The following is an 18,461-nucleotide window of genomic DNA, read 5'->3' on the forward strand; positions in this document are numbered from 1 at the left end:
CTGGCATACGCCTCCAAGGGCATGCAGTGCCCTTTGGGTGTCAGAGCGCATTCCACGAGAGGCATGGCCTCTTCGTGGGCCTGGTCAAGTGGGATTGCCTTGCAAGATATTTGTATGGCGGCAGGCTGGGCCTCCCCGTCTACATTTATAAGGTTTTATAACCTAGAGGTTCCCGCCCTGCAGGCCAGGCTGCTGTCGGTCTAAACTACCAGTATTATCTGACCTGATGCGTTCAGCTCAGAATGCTGCGTTTGCTGAGCACAGCTCAATGTTCGACAGTTTAAAGCTGGGCAAACTGTGTAAGACCCACATTTTTCCCCATCAGTTCAGGCCGTACCCCGCCCTGTCTGTATGATGAAATTCGCGTCCCATCGACGCTACTTTATGTGGAAAAGTGAGGCTGCACCCCTCCTTCTTCCCGGACTCTCTGTGAGTTCACTGAGTGATTGTGCACTATATGTACCCCGGGCTTTCGCCCTTGGGTCTTTGGTGTCAGATCTCAGCATGCACGGCGTTTTACATTGGGTCCCCTAGCGTAAGATATCTTACGCAGTACGAGAGACCTCTCGTAAGAGAACGTACTCGGTTACTAACGTAACCTCGGTTCTCTCTAGAAGAGGGAACGAGTACTGCGTATCTTGCCGTGCATGCACACGCTCTGGTTGCTTCGATGATGAAAAACCAGATAATAGCTGCCTGCGAGCGATATTTATAGGCCTAGACCACGCCCATTTCGGCGGGACGTGACGCAGCGGGCGCGAAGTGCCCTGATTGGGTCTGACGTCACGCCAGGCCTCGCTCGATAGGCTGCTGCAGTTGCCGCAGAGCAGCCAATAGGCGCGCGAGCTGTCTCGCCTATGTCTGCATTGCTGCTGCAACGCGTTTTGCATTATTACAAAATTAAGGATAATTTTTGGCTTCAATATCTCGCGGAAAAGGATTTTCCCCTAGCGTAAGATATCTTACGCAGTACTCGTTCCCTCTTCTAGAGAGAACCGAGGTTACGTTAGTAACCGAGTACGTTTTACTGTGGAGCCTAATAAAACTAAATGAAACAGAATAGCATCATTATAATTTTGTTACGTTTCGTATTATTAGCTTGCAAATCTGATCTTCAATTTCCTTTTCAGAGCTGCATTTGCAGAAGACTTTTGGACGTTTTGGCGAAGGAAGCGGATAGATGAACCGTCCACAACACCACCGCCAACTGAAACCAGTGCGCATACAATACTAACTACAAGCCCAACAATATTACCAACAGATTCACATGCCTCGGGTAAGAAAAAAATACCGTACGCTATCGTAATTTGTAACCTAGGCTACTGTTTTTTTTATTTTTTTATTTTTTTTATTTTTTTAAGTAGGACTAGTTTAAGTCATCACCATACAATCAATAATCACAATTCTCAGTAAAAGTAATTGCGGTATTCATTATAAATTATTCATCCATGCACATCAATATTTATTTTAATTTACATGCCTTCGTAATTTTTTTTATTAAAATAGTGTCCCCTCCCATGCCAGGACATCAGGACATCAATTTTTTTTTTCTTGTAGACTTTTCATAACCTTTTGAGTTAGTTAAAAATGTAGGTTGGACTAATTTAATTCTAATGAGGATAGGCATTTTTCAACCTCTTTACCTGATTTGCTAAAAATGAGTGGGAGATTATTTTGGTACAACACCGGAAAAACACTGACCCCAGAGAGGCCTGTTTCACAAAACAAGTTTACCAAATAAGCCACGCTTATTTCAGTTAGTCTGACTCATTGTCAAATGATTTGGTTTCATATAGCTAATTTAACATTGCTCAAGCTCAGTCACTCTGGCAACTTATGCTGGGAGGGCGTATACGTTTGATTTTGAGTTTGGTGGAGATATCCCAAGAAGCTGAGGAATCAGGAAATGAATAGGATAATGTATTAAAGTTTTTAGTCTATATTGACCTTAACATTAGCCTACGTTAATTAATGAATTCTGAAATGTTACAGGTAACTAATAAAAACAAAGAGGTAGTTTAGAGTCTTGACTTTACTCCGTTCATAGTGCAATGCAATTGTCAATGTTTCTACTGTCTTGTTCCTTGCTTTTTGAAGAAGCCAAAAACATGTCTGCATCTGTCATTAAAGGAATTTTATTGCAATGTTGATAACTGCAAAAACTCGTCATCACAGTCTGTGAAAAGGTCCGCTGCAAACCACAACGATCTAACAATCCAATCAATTCCCAATGGACAAAGTCACTTCCTGCCCTATATTTTTTCTTGTTCGAGAAGCCATCACACTTATATGACCGAGATTCACTGGGGGGACACTAGTTGGGAACATATTTTATATTTGTTAACCACAGAAGCAGTAAATCCTACTATATAAATACATTGGAGCTTATTACGTGGATAAAACGTAATCAGTCTCGGTTCTAAAATGCTTATTGTGAAAAAAGCTCAACTATTCTTAGTGTAGGCTACTGAGATAGTCAAATTGAAGTGCCAAATTCAGTATGCACCTTATTGATTGCCCATGGTGTTATACTGCATCTCTGTCAGTGTGTGAAGTGACAACTACAGCTTGTTTATAGGCAGCTGTTTTTGTTTGATTCATTTTGTCCAATTCTTCTTCATTTAGTGAGTGCCCCACCAAAGAGATGTTTTTTTTTGTTGTTTTTTGGAAAAGTTATCCCTAGTGAAAATACTTCTATATTTAATGCACATTTTTCATTACTAATTATATTGTCAGCATAACAATTTGAGTAAAAGTAGCTGTGTAGGGGAGGATGTTCCCTTTTAAAACAATGTGCATTTTTACGTTTAAATTGTAAGATATTCAGATATAAGCTCAAGGGTGCCCAATTCCTGGGACAAGAAGGTACACTTGGCCCAACTGATTTTAATTAAATATCAAATACATCTGATATCACTAACACTATTTTTCATTTAATATAGAATAAATAAACAAAAATAGTCTGTGTAATAATGTAATTCTGCATTTAAGTTGCAAAATAATAGCCTGGTTAAAACCAGACCATTCTCAGTAGTAACTGAGTTATAGTCTGGCAAAGCTTCATTAATAACTCATTTCCAAAGGGGCGTCACCAACGGACGTCGCTCAAATGCCTCTGGGCGCAATTGGATAAACCTAAAACCAATCAGAGCGATCGTCATCGTGTAAAGCCATATGCTGCGTCCCAATTTGCCTAAGTTACACTACGCCATAAAAGAATGTAAGTTACTCTTTTTGTGAAGAAAATGTATTTACTTTTGAATGTGTAGCAAAAAAGTAGGCAAGCTTTGGGACATAGGCCTACTACTTCGTCATCTTTATCGGACGGATCTGTCGCGTGCGTCCTGTCACGTAAACTGCCCTGTCAATCATCTTGTCACAGTTAAAATCCTCTATTAAATCTAATTTCATTTCCTATCGTTTCGGAGAGAAATGTAGTAGCACGTTCATCTGCCAGTGGGTCTTTCATGGAGACTGTCCTCATGTGTTTGCAATTTTAATATAATAATGCATTTAAAAGTTGCTGCGCTTCACCAACGGACGTCGCTCAAATGCCTCTGGGCACAATTGGATAGACCTAAAACCAATCAGAGCGATCGTCATCGTGTAAAGCCCGCCCCAACGTTTCTGATTGGTGCCGCGATTTCGACGAATTAGAAATGGGCTTGAATGAGCTCTTTGCCAGACTACTTGCAGAGCAAATCTAAATTTGCCGGAAGTTGTCTGGGTTTTTTCCCAGGCAAGCAAAATAACAGACAAATCATAAGTGTCTTTTAAGGCCTATTAATGGATATTTTAAGGGGCGTCAAAATGGCAATACTGAATTAGAAGTTAAGAAAAAATTACTTATGTGTTCTTTAATCAAGCATTACTTTTGTAGAATTAAGGGTTCCCCCCACCTCAAAATCCTAGTTAACCCCTGGTTATCACTTATACTATTGGGCTGGCTGCTGAGATTTATGCCATATTAGCATTCTATAGCCTACTATATGGAATTACTTTGTTATTAGTGTTAGCTCACTATCTTTGCCTATATCAGTGCATTAGGCGAGGTTAACGGTTTCATAATATTAGTGATTCTCACAAAATGCTAAAACTTGCACTGTTTTGGAGATTAATTTAGAGAGAATTTTTTAGAGAGAACCCTTTTTTTAACCCATCTCTGAAGTGTGATACTGACCTGAATTCTATATGAGTTTCTAAAGGTTTTTTAATTATTTGTACAGTTCAGTACAAATACTGTTTTATGTGCAACCAGGCCCGGGGTGGGTAATCGGGAGAATCGGGAGAATTCCCGGTGGGCCGCTTCACTTTTGGGCCGGTCGAGGATTTTTTATTTATTTATTTTATTTTACATTTACGCCCTCATTATGCTTCTGCGTCAACTCCACGGCGTAGCTACGCCGTCACTCCAACGGCGTCGTGACCGTTTTATGGTTCTGCGTCGGGTTGCGTTGCATCGCGGTGCATTTCACCGCCAGAACGCTAGGGGGGTGGTGTGGTTCGCGAATCTCTTTCCTAGTTTGTTTTGGTTCCATGCGCCGGTTCCGCTTTTTCATTTCCGACAATGGCGAGCGAAAGAGAGAGAGTGTTGTTGCAGCTGGAGCTAATCAACGTTGAACAACAAATGATTTTATTGCAAATGTTTAATCGTAGAAGAAAAAGAAGACGTCAGCGAAGGTGGTCTGTACGACCAGTGCACGAAGACAGGGGAAGGATTGGCGAATTTGTTACGGTTGTTCGACCGCTGAGGGACTTGGACGAAGAAATGCACTTTAAGTATTTTCGGATGTCGAAAGGTCGATTTGACGATCTTGTTCATCGTTTAAAGCCGTTAATACAGCATCAGACTACACACAGTATGCCTATTGACCTCGCTCAGAGACTGGCAGTGACTTTAAAGATTTTATCTTCGGGTGCAAACCAACAGATCACCGGGTTGGGCTACAAAATGGGTTCGACCACGGTGCCATGGCAGGATAATGTAGTGTCCCGTGGCAGACTTGGTTAATTACTTGATATCCATGATGTACCCGTGAACATTGTATTGTAAATAAACAACAAACTTTTTTTCAAAACAAACATTGATTTGATTGATTGAAGTTTATTTCTAGCAACAACAAAAAAAAGAAAATAATATATATAAATATATACATATACACTACCGGTCAAAAGTTTTAGATCGGTAAGATTTTTAATGTTTTTAAAAGAAGTCTCTTCTGCTCACCAAGGCTGTGTTTAGTATATAAAAAACAATAAAACAAAACATATTTTATGACAATTTAAAATGACTGTTTTCTATTTTAATATATTTTACTCCGGAAATGATGTAGCCTATAATCTGACCAATCACAGCCCCTGCGGTCTGCGTCACCGCGACGCGTAGTTACAATTTTTTGGAGGTGCACGTCAAGCTACGGCGGAGGGGTCGCGTCGAGGTTCGCGTCGACGCAGAGGGGTCCGCGGGGGTACGCCATCGATTCGACGCAGAAGCATAAAACAGGCTTTCTGACACCGCAGCGCGCAGCCTCTTCATGGGTTGTACCATGAGAGGGAGTTCTCCCCTCCCCTCCCATAGAGTTGGTTGGGTCCATAGCCCGTCTTTTCCAAAACGTTTTCTTAGGTAGGCTACCGCGGCACCGCCGGCGCCTACCGATAGCTGGGCCGGCCCTATGGCGGCAAATCAATGACAAAATTAACGGAGCGCACAACTGATGCTGGCGCATGACATCTCCTCTGCACGCAATACAAGCCCTCGCGCGCGCGCATGATCATTCCCCACGCTCTCGCGCTTGATCTCCTGCTTTTGCTCGCTCGAACACTTTTATTTTTGGCAGTCGATGGGCGGGACTTACTGTTTTAATAACCTCAAGTGTCATTAGGTATCACGTTTTTTGATTAAAAAAGCATTATTTTTGAATATTTTTGAATACAAATAAATCTGTAAACATTAGTTCAATATGCCTCTTTGTGGAAGAGTGGGATACATTTCAAATGCGTTCTTTCTTTCTTTCTTTCTTTCTTTCTTTCTTTCTGCTTTTGTTAATTTATCAACCTATCCTTGTGGAATAGTGGAACATTTTTTGTTAACTTTCTCAGCTTAAGTGAATTATTATTTAACCTTTACATTATTTGTTGAACCATGTTATTAATAAAAACTACACAATAGTAAGAGCTGAACTGTTGCTTCATTTTTCCAATTTGGAAAAAGTGCTAATTTGGAATTCCACCATGGAAAAAGAGTCTTGGGCCTGTGTGCAACTATAGTTTGATGTATTTAAAAAAGTTGGCAGTCAAAACTAAAACCATCAGAGGATCAGTGTTCTAAATTTTTTTCTGACAAACAGCAAATGGGAATGTGTGTATTAGCCTACAGTATGTACAGTGTTTTCTAAATTTTTAAATTGCAGTGTACAGTTTTTATTATTAGAGGGGTAGAATCCATAGCTCAGTTCTCACTACTCATGAGAACTTTTATTCTCACAGTACTCAGTAGTTTTTTTTATATGTACATTTAACACAAATATTTTAGGAATCTGTCAAAAACTTGTTTAAAACTAAAAATGATATTGTCATTTATTAGGCAAATAACAAATTGAAAAAACTAAATAGTCTTTATTCACATATAATAACCAAAAAACTTATATTTTGTATGGCGTCCTTTGGCCTTGATAACAGCTTGTATTCTTGTTGGCATTGTTTTTATGTACAGTACTTTTCCACAGTCTCTGTTGTAATTGACTTCCAAATAGTCTCTAGTTGTTCCCAAATACTTGCTTTTGGTGAAACTTTTTTGCAATATATCTTTGAATCCACTAAATCCCAGACTTTGACCTGGCCAACTGTGACTAAAGAGCTTAGACATACTGGTGGATCAACCAATATATACAGTATATATTTACGTTATGTTTCAGATACAATGTTATCAAAGACATTCATTGGCCTTTCTAAGTCAGTGTAAACACTGATGCTCTGTGATGCTTTCACCTCTCCTCACAAGCACATCCACAGCACCATCGATCTCTGAAGCCAACAGTGCACAAATAAACCTAACAAGCATGACAAAACTTACAACATCAAATATAGACTCACAGGCTCCAGGTAAAAAAAATTATATATAATGGATGTATATATCTGATGTGTGATGCTGAACTAAACTCTACATGAGTTTCTAAAGGTTTTTGTATTCTTTTCACTGTTCTGAACAGAGACTGTTTTATGTGCAACAATAGCTTGCTCAGTGTTCATTAAGAGCAGGCTAGACCCTTTAAACGAAACAGGATTTTAATTCTTTAATTTTTTTCATACAGTATGATTTAAAATAGTGATGAGTTTAGTGAAAAAACCTTTCCATCTTTTCATCTCTGTAATCCCCCCGCCTGTTATTTTTGGAAGTAGATATTTTATCACTGATAAGTGATGCATTTTAAAAAGTTGGCAATCAAAACTAAAACTGTTGGAGGATCAGTATTTTTCTGACTAACATCTGCAGAGATGAGGATCTAAATGCGAACAGTTTATTCCACATGTGCACAGTTACAAACAGACAAGGAAGCGAGGGCATGACACAAGGGGCCCTATTTTAACGATCTGAAACGCAAGTGTCAAGCGCAAAGCGCAAGTAACTTTGTGGGCGGGTCTCGGCGCTGTTGCTATTTTCCCGGCGGGATAAATGACTCTTGCGCCCGGCGCAAATCTAAAAGGGGTTGGTCTGAAGTAGCTTCATTATTCATAGGTGTGGTTTGGGCGTAATGTGAAATAAACCAATCAGAGCGACATCTCACATTCCCTTTAAGAGCAGGCACGCTTGCGGATTCCTATTTTAACGGCGGATTTGCCAGGCGCGCGCCAGGAGCGGTTCACAGCCGAGGAGACCGACGTTCTCGTCAGGGACATTGGGGATGGAGAAACCCACCCAAATTAACTTCGGTTAAACAGGCGTATGATAATTTGGGTAAATGTGTAAGCTAGATGTATGCTTTTATAATAAATTGTCTATCTATCTATCTATCTATCTATCTATCTATCTATCTATCTATATCTATCTATCTATCTATCGTAATAATGTATGATTTGCAAAAATGAAAACTGCTGCTTCTGTGTAGATGAGAGAATCAAAGTGCGCGTTGTGCACGCTACATTGATTATGGCCAAGCATGCGCCCTTAAAATAGCATATGAATAACATGCGCAACGCGCCACTGACTTTAAACAATTTTTGCCTGGTTAGTGGCGCAATTGTTTTCTAAACCTTCAAAATAGCATGAAGGAACGTTTGCGCGGGAACACGCCTCCTCTTTGCGCTGAACCGCCCCCGGGAGCGCAAGTGTATTTCCTAACTTACCGACGTGCGTCTGAGGAGGGAAAAGTCCGCTTTGCGCGGGTGCAAAATAGGAATGATACATGCGTCGGTGTACAAAGTCACTTGCGCTGGGTGCAAGATAGGGCCCAAGGTGAGACAAGACATGGCAAAACCACACTTCAACATAAGTCCCAAACTCAGACAGCACATTACTGAGTTCGTTACACAGCCCCCTGCTTAAGGAGCGGATTACAGACGGGCCACACTAAAGAGTTTATGAAGGTAGTGTCGAGGGGCATAACGGAGGGCCAGGCCCGTGAAGGGGGAGAGGACTTTGACCGTGGAGCATGGGAGGATCTGGGACGTGGAGCGCTGGCATGGCGGTGGCTTAGCAGATGGCCCTGGAGTGGCAGCCTGGACCTGGCGGTGGCCATCTTGGCAGATGGCCCTGGACTGGCGGCGGCCATCTTGGCCGAGGGCCTTGGTGTGGCAGCGGCCATCTTGGGACGAGACTCTGGAGGGGCGGTAGCCACCTTGGCCGAGGGCTCAACGGGTTGGATCTGATGTGTGTGTTGCCCACACACAAAACAGCCGTGGCCACGATGATCAGCGCTGCATCTTCAAGAGCTGACTCAAGCGCGACGGCCATCTTGTCCGAAGACACAGGCGTGGCATGCATGGCGTGAACAGTCTTTGGCTGGGCTTGTATAACCCGAAGAAGCTCTGGCTTGGCAGGCCTGACGTGAAGAAGTTCAGGCTCGGCAGGCCTGACGGGGAAGAAGCTCAGGCTCGGCAGGCCTGAAGCTCAGGCTCAGGCTCGGCAGGCCTGACGCGAAGAAGCTCAGGCTCGGCAGGCCTGACGCGAAGAAGCTCAGGCTCGGCAGGCCTGACGCGAAGAAGCTCAGGCTCGGCAGGCCTGGCGTGAATGTCATGACAGAAGAGGCTCAGTGTTTTCGATGGAGCATGAAGACTAGTCCGATAAAAAATAAGCGACTTATCTGAAAAGTCACTTTGGTGAGCAAGGTCCAGGAAGTCCTGTGTATGATCCTCTATAGAACGGTTGCATTGACGTAGAAGGAGGAGACGGGCTCCAGGGGGTAAAACTGCTGCTAGATCCATCTGAGGGTTGGTTATTCTGTAACATCTGCAGCGTTGTCTCAAATAAAGAGATGAGGATCTAAATGCGAACAGTTCATCCCACACGTGCACAGTTACAATAATCCACAAACAGGCAAGACATGAATCTTGGCAAGGCAATAACATGAACTCCAAGGCAGACGAGGCATGAACACCACGACAAGACAACTCAACAAACATACAATGAGAAACTCAAACAATAACCAACAAACCACTCAACCACTCAAAAATGGTCCTATTTATACACCAGGGAGCTAACTAGATAACAAGGGGAGGGGCGTGTTGTTGGGGAAACTAACAAGGACAACCATGGTAACAGACAAGGAAGTGAGGGCATGACACAAGGTGAGACAAGACATGACAAGGCAAAAGCACACTTCAACATAAAAGTCCCAAACTCAGACAGCACAGTACTGAGTTTGTTACACTGACAAACAGCAAATGGGAATGTGTGTAATGTGTATTACAGTATGTACAGGCTTTTCTACATTTGTAAATTGCAATGTACAGTTATTATTAGAGGGGTAGAATCCATAGCTCATTACTCACTACTCATGAGTACTTTTAAAGAAGCTACTCTTTTACTCAAACTCAATTAGTATTTTTGACAAGCACATGATTTATCACACTACATTTTTTTAAAGTAATGGTGCTTTGACTTGAGTATTGTTTCAGTACTCTTTCAAAGTGTAAATGCTGTTGGTCTGTGGCCCCGTTTACACCTGGTATTACAGTTTTTTCAAATAGCTTACACACAATTTCTGAAACTATGGCTCTTGAAACTCTACACACAAAACCATAAAACACGCACACAACATGCAACATCTGACATCTCTTGCAAAAGCAAACACATCATTCAAAACCGTTGTAACTCTACACACAAACATAAAATGATTAGCCACACAAACTACACACGGATGTGAAAAATGTAAAACACTTCTATCTTGTGTCTTTTGCTTGTTCAGTGTGCAGTGGAGTATACAGGAGTTTCTCACACGTACATGTATGTGCACAAATTAGGGCTGCTCGATTATGGAAAAAATCATAATCACGATTATTTTGGTCAGTATTGAAATCACGATTATGTAACACGATTATTTCACATGACTTTGGGAACGTGTTGCATTTATTAAAAATACACCTTTCAACAATTCTTAAAAAATTACAATTTGAACATTTATTGTACTTTTTGAACTATAAAAATAAATAATATAACAGATAATAGTTCAACAAGTATTTTAATTTTACCGCAGGTCTACCACTTATAATGTGGGACATTCCCCCACAAACATTGATTCACTTTAGCAAGTAGATTGTATGAGTAGCCTAAATTAATCCATACAGATTATAAAATCAAATCTATCATTTTAAAACTTTTGCAAAGACGCAATTTCACAGCAATTTTCGCAGCGGTACTGCATCTTCTCTCTCTCCGTCTCTCAAAATGGGTTGGACAAAGCAAGCGTCGAAACTACACTCTCGCGTTTAGGAGTCGGGACATGACAGAATTGTCACTTGCACAATCAGGCCAGTATTGCATCGTAACTAAAGTTGATAATTTACACTTCTTTAAGTCTAATCAGTTTAAACATTCAAGCTGAGAGAGTTTATGGCTTCGGGAGGGGCGGAAGTGCGCGTGCGCGTGTCATTCAGAACACAAGACAAAATAAGTGTGTTCTTGCAAAACAGAACATGGCAAAATAATCGTTTTTACTCGATTGTACTATTTTGGTGATCGTTGGGAGCCAAAATCGAAATCGAAATTGCATCCCGAAGTGTCCTGCACAGAACATCCAACGCACACACAAAAGCACTAGGGAATCGCAGTTTCTCCAAGGTTGAAGGCCCAGGGCCTGAGCTAACTATCATCAGGACAAACTACCAAAACATACTGATAATACATTTCCTCCTCAGGAAGAAGTACAGATACTATTCACTTTAGTTTCTAGAGAAATACACATGAAAGAGGAACAATTCTGTAAATCAGTTGAAGTCACGTATAGTTGGACCCCTGTAACCTTAACTCGTCAGCTAGAAACAGATAATATAGACAACACATGTTGAGGGTCACATCAGAATGTAAGCAGCTGGTTAACACTCAGAGCAAACATGTGATTAAAAGTATATTTTAATCACTCATTGAATATAGAAATGATTTATGTAGAAATGCTTATCCTTGATTATTAATAACTTATTACATATATATTGAAGCAGCAGTGGATTCCAATCCACCCCCTTCAACACTATAAACAAAAATTCAAGGGGGTAAAAATAATTTCTTTCTTTCTCAAAACTGAGTTTTGATTTCTATGTGATCTATTCTATGTCATCAGTAAATGAGTGTGGCATGTAGAGAACTGTGTTTAGAGTTTTGCAAAAAGTTTTGTTTTTCAATTTCAAACTGAGTGTAAAGTTCCACTTTAAGTGTGTAAGCAATTTGAAAAAGCTTTAAGATGTGTTTTGGACGATTGGGTACCAAGTGGATAACACTAAATACAGGTGTATTTATGTATGCAGGGTCTAAAAGGTTTTGAGCTTGTCCACTTTCTACCACTTCCAGAGGTAGTAAAAAAAAAAAACATTCGACCGAATTGCTTTATTACGAAAGTAATGTAAACTAGTAAAGCAATGTGTGTGTGTGTGTGTGTGTGTGTGTGTGTGTGTGTGTGTGTGTGTGTGTGCGTTGTAAGCCAGTTTATCGGTCCAAATGGCAGTTTCCAATAATACGGGTTACTGTCTTTCCTTTTACGCAACACAATAAGATTAAATTAAACATCTGACTCCATAAATGAAAAAGGTTTTAATTATATCTTAGCATCATTAAAAGTGAGCGAATGTTTGATTATTCTTTTTAACTCTTTACTTATATTTTACCCATTCATATTAGGAAGCTATGTTGCTCAGAGGTCCTCACGCCTGGTTTAACATGGGTCTCACGATCACAATCTCATCAGTTTTGGTCACTAAACAGAGGAAAATGCTATATACCTGAGATTGGTCGCGATTCACGCTTACACAATCAAAGATACTTTGATATAGCCCCTGTGATTGCATACACTTGAAATTAAAGTAATGTTTACTTCAGTAGAGGTATGGCCACTACTACAGATATAAGTCAACCAACTTTACTTGTCTTATAATAGCTTTGGATTGGCCATTTTATCCGTTTAATCTACTTGGGAAAACAATTTCAGAGTCAGTCGGAATAAAATCAAATGTAACAATTTGTTATGTCAGGTAAATGGATCATGCCAATTTCATAATCATTTCAAAGGTAATAAATACAAAACATCAAATGCTCTGGAATAAAGAGAAAAGATGCGAACCTGACATTAAAAAATACATGATTGCTGAGTCTCGGCCACTCTCAGCATCACGGGTTAATTTGAGCAACAAATCGCCCTGAGCCTCTTGTTGCAATTCATTATATAACCAGACCAAGACAGAAACTTTCACATGGAAACATTTGCTAACAAGGGGAATTTGCATTCAGAGTTTACACCTTTTGTGAGCAGAATGCCATTTGCCTGGAAGACACGCCCTTCTCGGTGTGCAGGTTATCTCTAAACTCTTAAAAACTTTATTTACCTTTTGGTTTACTTCTTTGGGAATGAGACATTTGTATCAGTCGCACTGAGACATTTCAAATGAGACCAAACATGTATAAAACTGTATGATAATAATTCACATTTAAACCATATAGATTTTGGGGTGAATTTCAGGTGTTCTCAGCATGAGAGAGTGGGGGAAGAGGGAAAGAGATGTATTCTGAGGTGAGACTTGCGTCTCAAATGGTGATGCTAACTTCACAAGAGAGAGTTCAAATGTTAATTTCCAGAAAGGTCCTTTGTCTTCTTGGGGAGTGGTGGTTCCTCAACCAGACTGCCCAGCATTTTCTAATTTCTCAAGTCTTACAGTGTTTTTTTAATGTAAAAATACTTCCTCATGTTAAAATCATTCATTGGTAACCTCCCTTCTGTGTCAGTGTAAATACTGTTGCTCTTTGATGCTTTCAACTTTCTTTGCAGCAGCACTACCTCTCCTAGGCATGTCCACAGCACCACTGACCACTGAAGCCAACAGTTCACAAACAAACCTAACTACAAGCCCAACAATATCTGCAACACTATCAAATATACAGATTAAAGGTAAAATATATAAACCAAAAGCATTACATATAGAACAATCAAATATAACCACTAATGCAGGGCTGGTAATATATTTAAATATGTGTTTTTGAATGCAAAATACTTCCTTATGTTTCAGAGACAATTATACATGACACATTCATAAGATACTTCCCTGTTGAGTCAGTGTAAATACTGTTGCTCTGTGATTTCACCTCTCCTCGCAGGCATGTCCACAGCACCACTGACCACTGAAGCCAACAGTGCACAAACAAACCCACCTACAATCAAAATAATATCTGCAACACTATTAAATATAAGCTTACAGATTCAAGGTAAAATATATAAACCAAAAGCAAAATATATATAAGACAAACAAATATAACCACTAATGCAGGGCTGGTAATATTTAAATATGTGTTTTTGAATGCAAAATACTTCTTTATGTTTCAGAGACAATTATACATTACACATTCATAGGTTACTTCCCTGTTGAGTCAGTGTAAATACTGTTGCTCTGTGATTTCACCTCTCCTCGCAGGCATGTCCACAGCACCACTGACCACTGAAGCCAACAGTACACAAACGAACCCACCTACAATCAAAATAATATCTGCAACACTATCAAATATAAGCTTACAGATTCAAGGTAAAATGTATAAACCAAAAGCATTACATATAGAACAATCAAATATAACCACTAATGCAGGGCTGGTGATATATTTAAATATGTGTTTTTGAATGCAAAAATACTTCCTTATGTTTCAGAGACAATTAGACATTACACATTCATAGGTTACTTCCCTGTTGAGTCAGTGTAAATACTGTTGCTCTGTGATACTTTCAGCTCTCCTCTCAAGCATGTCCGCAGCACCACTGACCACTGAAGCCAACAGTACACAAACAAACCCACCTACAATCAAAATAATATCTGCAACACTATCAAATATAAGCTTACAGATTCAAGGTAAAATATATAAACCAAAAGCAAAATATATATAAGACAAACAAATATAACCACTAATGCAGGGCTGGTGATATATTTAAATATGTGTTTTTGAATGCAAAAATACTTCCTTATGTTTCAGAGACATTTATATATTACACATTCATAGGTTACTTCCCTTCTGTGTCAGTGTAAACACTTTTGCTCTGTGATGCTTTCAGCTCTCCTCGCACGCATGTCCACAGCACCACTGACCACTGAAGCCAACAGTGCACAAACTAACCCACCTACAAGCACAACAAAATTTGTATCAATATCAAATACAGTCTCACACACACCAGGTAAAATATATAAACCAAATGCATTACATATAAAACAATTAAATATAACCACTAATGCAGGGCTGGTGATATCTGTAAATATGTGTTTTTGAATTAAAAAATACTTCCTTATGTTTCAGAGACATTTGTATATTACACATTCTTACTGTAGGTTACTTCTCTGTTGAGTCAGTGTAAACACTGTTGCTCTGTGATGCTTTCAGCATTCCTCTTAAGCATGTCCGCTACAAGCTCTACAAGCTCAACAAAATTTACAACAACATCAAAAACAAACTCACAGGCTACAGGTTAAAAAAAAAAAGAAAGAGAATATAAACTACTGTTTGGTATTTTAATAATATGTATTTTTTTTATAATATTAGAATATATTTTAAAATGTAATTTATTCCTTGGATGACAAAGCTGAATTTTAAGCCGCTATTACTTCAGTCTTATATGCTGATTTGATGCTCAAGAAACATTTTCAATGTTAAAAAGCAGCTGAAGGATCATGTGACACTGGAGTAATGGCTGCTGAAAATTTAGCTTTGCCATCACTGGAATAAATTACATTTTTAAATATATTAAAATAGAAAACAGTCATTTTAAATAGCTATAAAAAATATCTCACAATATTTCTGTTTATACTGTATTTTGTAACAAATAAATGTAGCAATGGGACTTATTTCAAAATCGCTGGGCTGGTATTAACTTAAATAACTTTAATTTATTAACTTTAAATAAATAAGCAAAAATGTAAAAAATATGTGTGTTTTTAATATAAATAAACTTGTGTTTCAGAGACAATTAAACACTGTAAAAACTGAAGTTGCCTCAATCTTATCCTGTTGAGGAACTTCAAAATGTATTTTAAGTGCCTCAAAACTCTTTCTTTTATAATAGGGTTACTGTGGCAACCATCGACAGTCTGCAGTTCTTGTCGAAACTTATGGGATCCTTCAAGCACTTTGAATCCAGTTCTGATATTCTGGAGTCACTTTTTTTGTTACAAGTTTCTTCTTTGTTAAAGGGTTAAATGTTACATCTTATGTTGCTAAATTACTGGTTATTGCATTATTTTAGTGTCGTGTGTTACTATTACTAGTGTACTACTACAGTGTGACTGGCACAATGGTCTCATACCCACAGAAGTAAACCAAAAGTTTATAAGGGTTTTAAGAGTTTAGAGATACTTTAGTTACTGTGGTGGATGTGCCCTCTCCCAGGGTCTTTGCAAATTCCTATCTTAAATTCATTCCTCAATTTGGGGGATGTTTTGTCTTGGTCTGGTATTTAAAGAAATGTTGCAAAAAGTGATTCTGTATAGCCAGATCAGGACACTGTAAGTGTCTATTGTACTGAGTGTCTATTTTTCTGATGTTAGGTATGCATCCTTTACTCTTTATTTCTGAGCAATTGTCATGATACATTTACCTGACAAATAATAAATTGTTACATTTGAATTTATTCTGACTTACTCTGAAATTATGAACTTTAGTAGATTACATTGTATCCATTGTAACTGCAAATCTGCGTTCAGGTTAGTAACGGACTAAAGTCCAGGATTGAGTGGAGCATAGCCAACTGAGATTTTAGAGCGCCGGCTAACTGGTTCAAGTGTACTGTAAAGGCTAAAAAGGGAATTTCCATATAGGACAAAAGAATTTTGACCGACCAACCTAAATAGTGTGAGCCTTACCTCTGTTTATTGTAATGTTACTCTAGCTAAGTGTAGGCCTACATGGGAAACCATGGCATGACCAAACCAAAGCTACCATCAGAGAAAGTAATATTGGTCGGCTTATATCTGTAGTAGTGAACGTGAGCTCTGACTAGAGATAGTGTTGCTTTATTCAAGTGTATACAGATCTATGGGGACTAAACAAAATACTTTCAGAGAGAGCAAGCATTGGAGCGGCCATCTAAATAGTATAGTCAATTACCTCTGTCTAGTGACCAAGACTGGCGAGTGGAATCTGCGTAAAAGAACGGCCAGCGCAAGACCCATGAGCGCCATTGGTATCTGAATGAACTAGTACAAAAAGAGTAAAGAGTTAAATAGAATAATCAATTGTCGTGATAACTTATTATATAAATGGTCAATAATCAATTGTCATTCTAATCTATATTCGAGGTCGTGATAAAATGGAGTCAGATAAAAGTTTAATTGGAATTAAACTACTTTTTCACAAAAGACAGAACCCGCAGGTATCCTTCACTCGCTCTATTGGAAACCGTCGTTGGACCAGCGGGCGGGCCTTACACCAATAAAGCACCTTTATATTTAAGAGCATGATGATAAATCTTGTCATTTGTTTTCATTTATTGTAGTTACATCAACACCACCTTCTCAGTGTGCGCAATATATGGTATGTAGACTGTGCATGTTGCTAAGTGGTATTTTATAGTAGCAAGCATGTTTATAAATCAAATTTTCTCATGATGAATCTACAATGCAATTAGGTTTTGCAGTCTTGCACGGCTTGCTTGCCTTTATCTCACTAATTTTGCCTTTTTGCCTCTTGCTTCCATGAATATAATTTCTTGATCTGCATGTTAGTTATTAAAATATGTATATTTGACTATCAATGTTGTTTTTTCTACTTTACATGAGTGTGTTTGTATTTGTACATGTATATCTTTTAGTATACATGTCAGAGATGTGTTTTAGCACTGTTATTGTTCAGTCGCCTCTGTTTTCTTGGAGGCTCTTCACTCCTGATTATCATTAGACCAGTTTTGAAAAAAACGGTAAGTGTGTCAAAAAACTTTATGACCTCCATTTTAAATGAACAGATTCACACTAAATCCATAATTTTAACATAATTTCCGCATATGGCAAATAATGTATCTCTTCACAGGCAACCATGAGTGCGTCTGTCCTTGAACTAGCATCCAAAACTATTGCTGTCATCCTCGTACTAATAAAAGCAATTAAAGTAAGGACTATTTGTCTACTACATTACATTTTACTTTATGACAGACAGTATTACATGTTTAAACTGAATATTACACTTTATATTAAGAATAAAAAGTAAAAGCATTAAAGGAAATTAACATCCAATTTAGTTCCCATTTCAATCTGTGCATATTTCTGTGTTAGTATGAGTGCGCGTACGAGTGTTCTGGTTTCAGGACTGTGTTTACCGCTTTGACGGTGGTTGCCATGGTTTCAAGCCTGCTGCACACTATCACTGTTTTCCTTCACTGTGGGCCAAGCCATGAATTGTGAGTGTTATATTTAGAATAGCAACATATCAGGTCACTGGTGTGACCGAAGAGAAATGCAGAAAATAGAAATTATAACCTTTTCCAAACGGGTTTTGTCTGCTAGCTTCGCCCCGAACTCACACCATTGGTTGATTTAGTGTTGCAAACAATGAGTTGTTTATGGTCAGGCTGTTAGACTGTAAAACGTCTGTGTTTTGAATTTAACACTCTAAAAACCTTGACTTACAGAAGGATGTGTTGGCTCTGTGCCATCGTAATGGTTGACCTAATGAATACTACCATTACAAGTAAGGTTCAGTATTTCACATTCTTTATTAGTAAATTACATTTTTCTGTTATGTTGTATAAGTTTGGTGTAGGTATAAATACTAATTTACTCATCCAAACGTATTAAAAGCT

The 18,461-nt window shown here is 38.9% G+C and overlaps 2 protein-coding genes and 1 long non-coding RNA gene across 6 annotated transcripts in view; 2 read left to right on the forward strand and 1 right to left on the reverse strand.

The window, feature by feature from the left end:
- Positions 1-18,461, forward strand: part of LOC309512647 (uncharacterized protein) — a 31,521-nt gene that overhangs the window by 6,613 nt on the left and 6,447 nt on the right. The window contains exons 2-8 of one of the 2 annotated variants that reach the window (XM_082188342.1): positions 1,131-1,276; positions 7,000-7,101; positions 17,163-17,200; positions 17,478-17,582; positions 17,693-17,770; positions 17,935-18,059; positions 18,291-18,349. In XM_082188342.1, coding sequence (XP_082044468.1) covers positions 7,059-7,101; positions 17,163-17,200; positions 17,478-17,582; positions 17,693-17,770; positions 17,935-18,059; positions 18,291-18,349 — 448 coding nt within the window. In that variant the 5' untranslated portion in view covers positions 1,131-1,276; positions 7,000-7,058. The remainder of the gene's footprint in view (positions 1-1,130; positions 1,277-6,999; positions 7,102-17,162; positions 17,201-17,477; positions 17,583-17,692; positions 17,771-17,934; positions 18,060-18,290; positions 18,350-18,461) is intronic. The other variant, XR_014211122.1, reaches the window with a different exon arrangement.
- LOC309512649 lies at positions 7,136-11,197 on the reverse strand. The gene is made up of 3 exons (XR_014211124.1): positions 9,163-11,197; positions 8,460-9,117; positions 7,136-7,577 (listed from the first exon to the last, which is right to left on the reverse strand). It is a non-coding gene; the product is annotated as an uncharacterized lncRNA (long non-coding RNA).
- Positions 11,237-16,298, forward strand: LOC309512646 (uncharacterized protein). Of its 3 annotated transcripts, none has more exons than XM_082188341.1 (6): positions 11,237-13,586; positions 13,793-13,900; positions 14,107-14,214; positions 14,413-14,532; positions 14,733-14,852; positions 15,735-16,298. In XM_082188341.1, the coding sequence occupies exons 1-6, from the start codon at positions 13,445-13,447 to the stop codon at positions 15,857-15,859; spliced, it is 723 nt and encodes a 240-aa protein (XP_082044467.1). In that variant the 5' UTR covers positions 11,237-13,444; the 3' UTR covers positions 15,860-16,298. The 3 variants fall into 3 exon arrangements, 2 of the variants coding, with proteins under 2 accessions (XP_082044467.1, XP_082044466.1); XM_082188340.1 differs by having other exon boundaries at positions 11,240-13,586; positions 14,095-14,214; XR_014211121.1 differs by lacking the exon at positions 13,793-13,900 and having other exon boundaries at positions 11,261-13,586.

This window comes from Leuciscus leuciscus, assembly GCF_965113295.1.
Source record: "Leuciscus leuciscus genome assembly, chromosome: 13".
Lineage (NCBI taxonomy): Eukaryota > Metazoa > Chordata > Actinopteri > Cypriniformes > Leuciscidae > Leuciscus > Leuciscus leuciscus.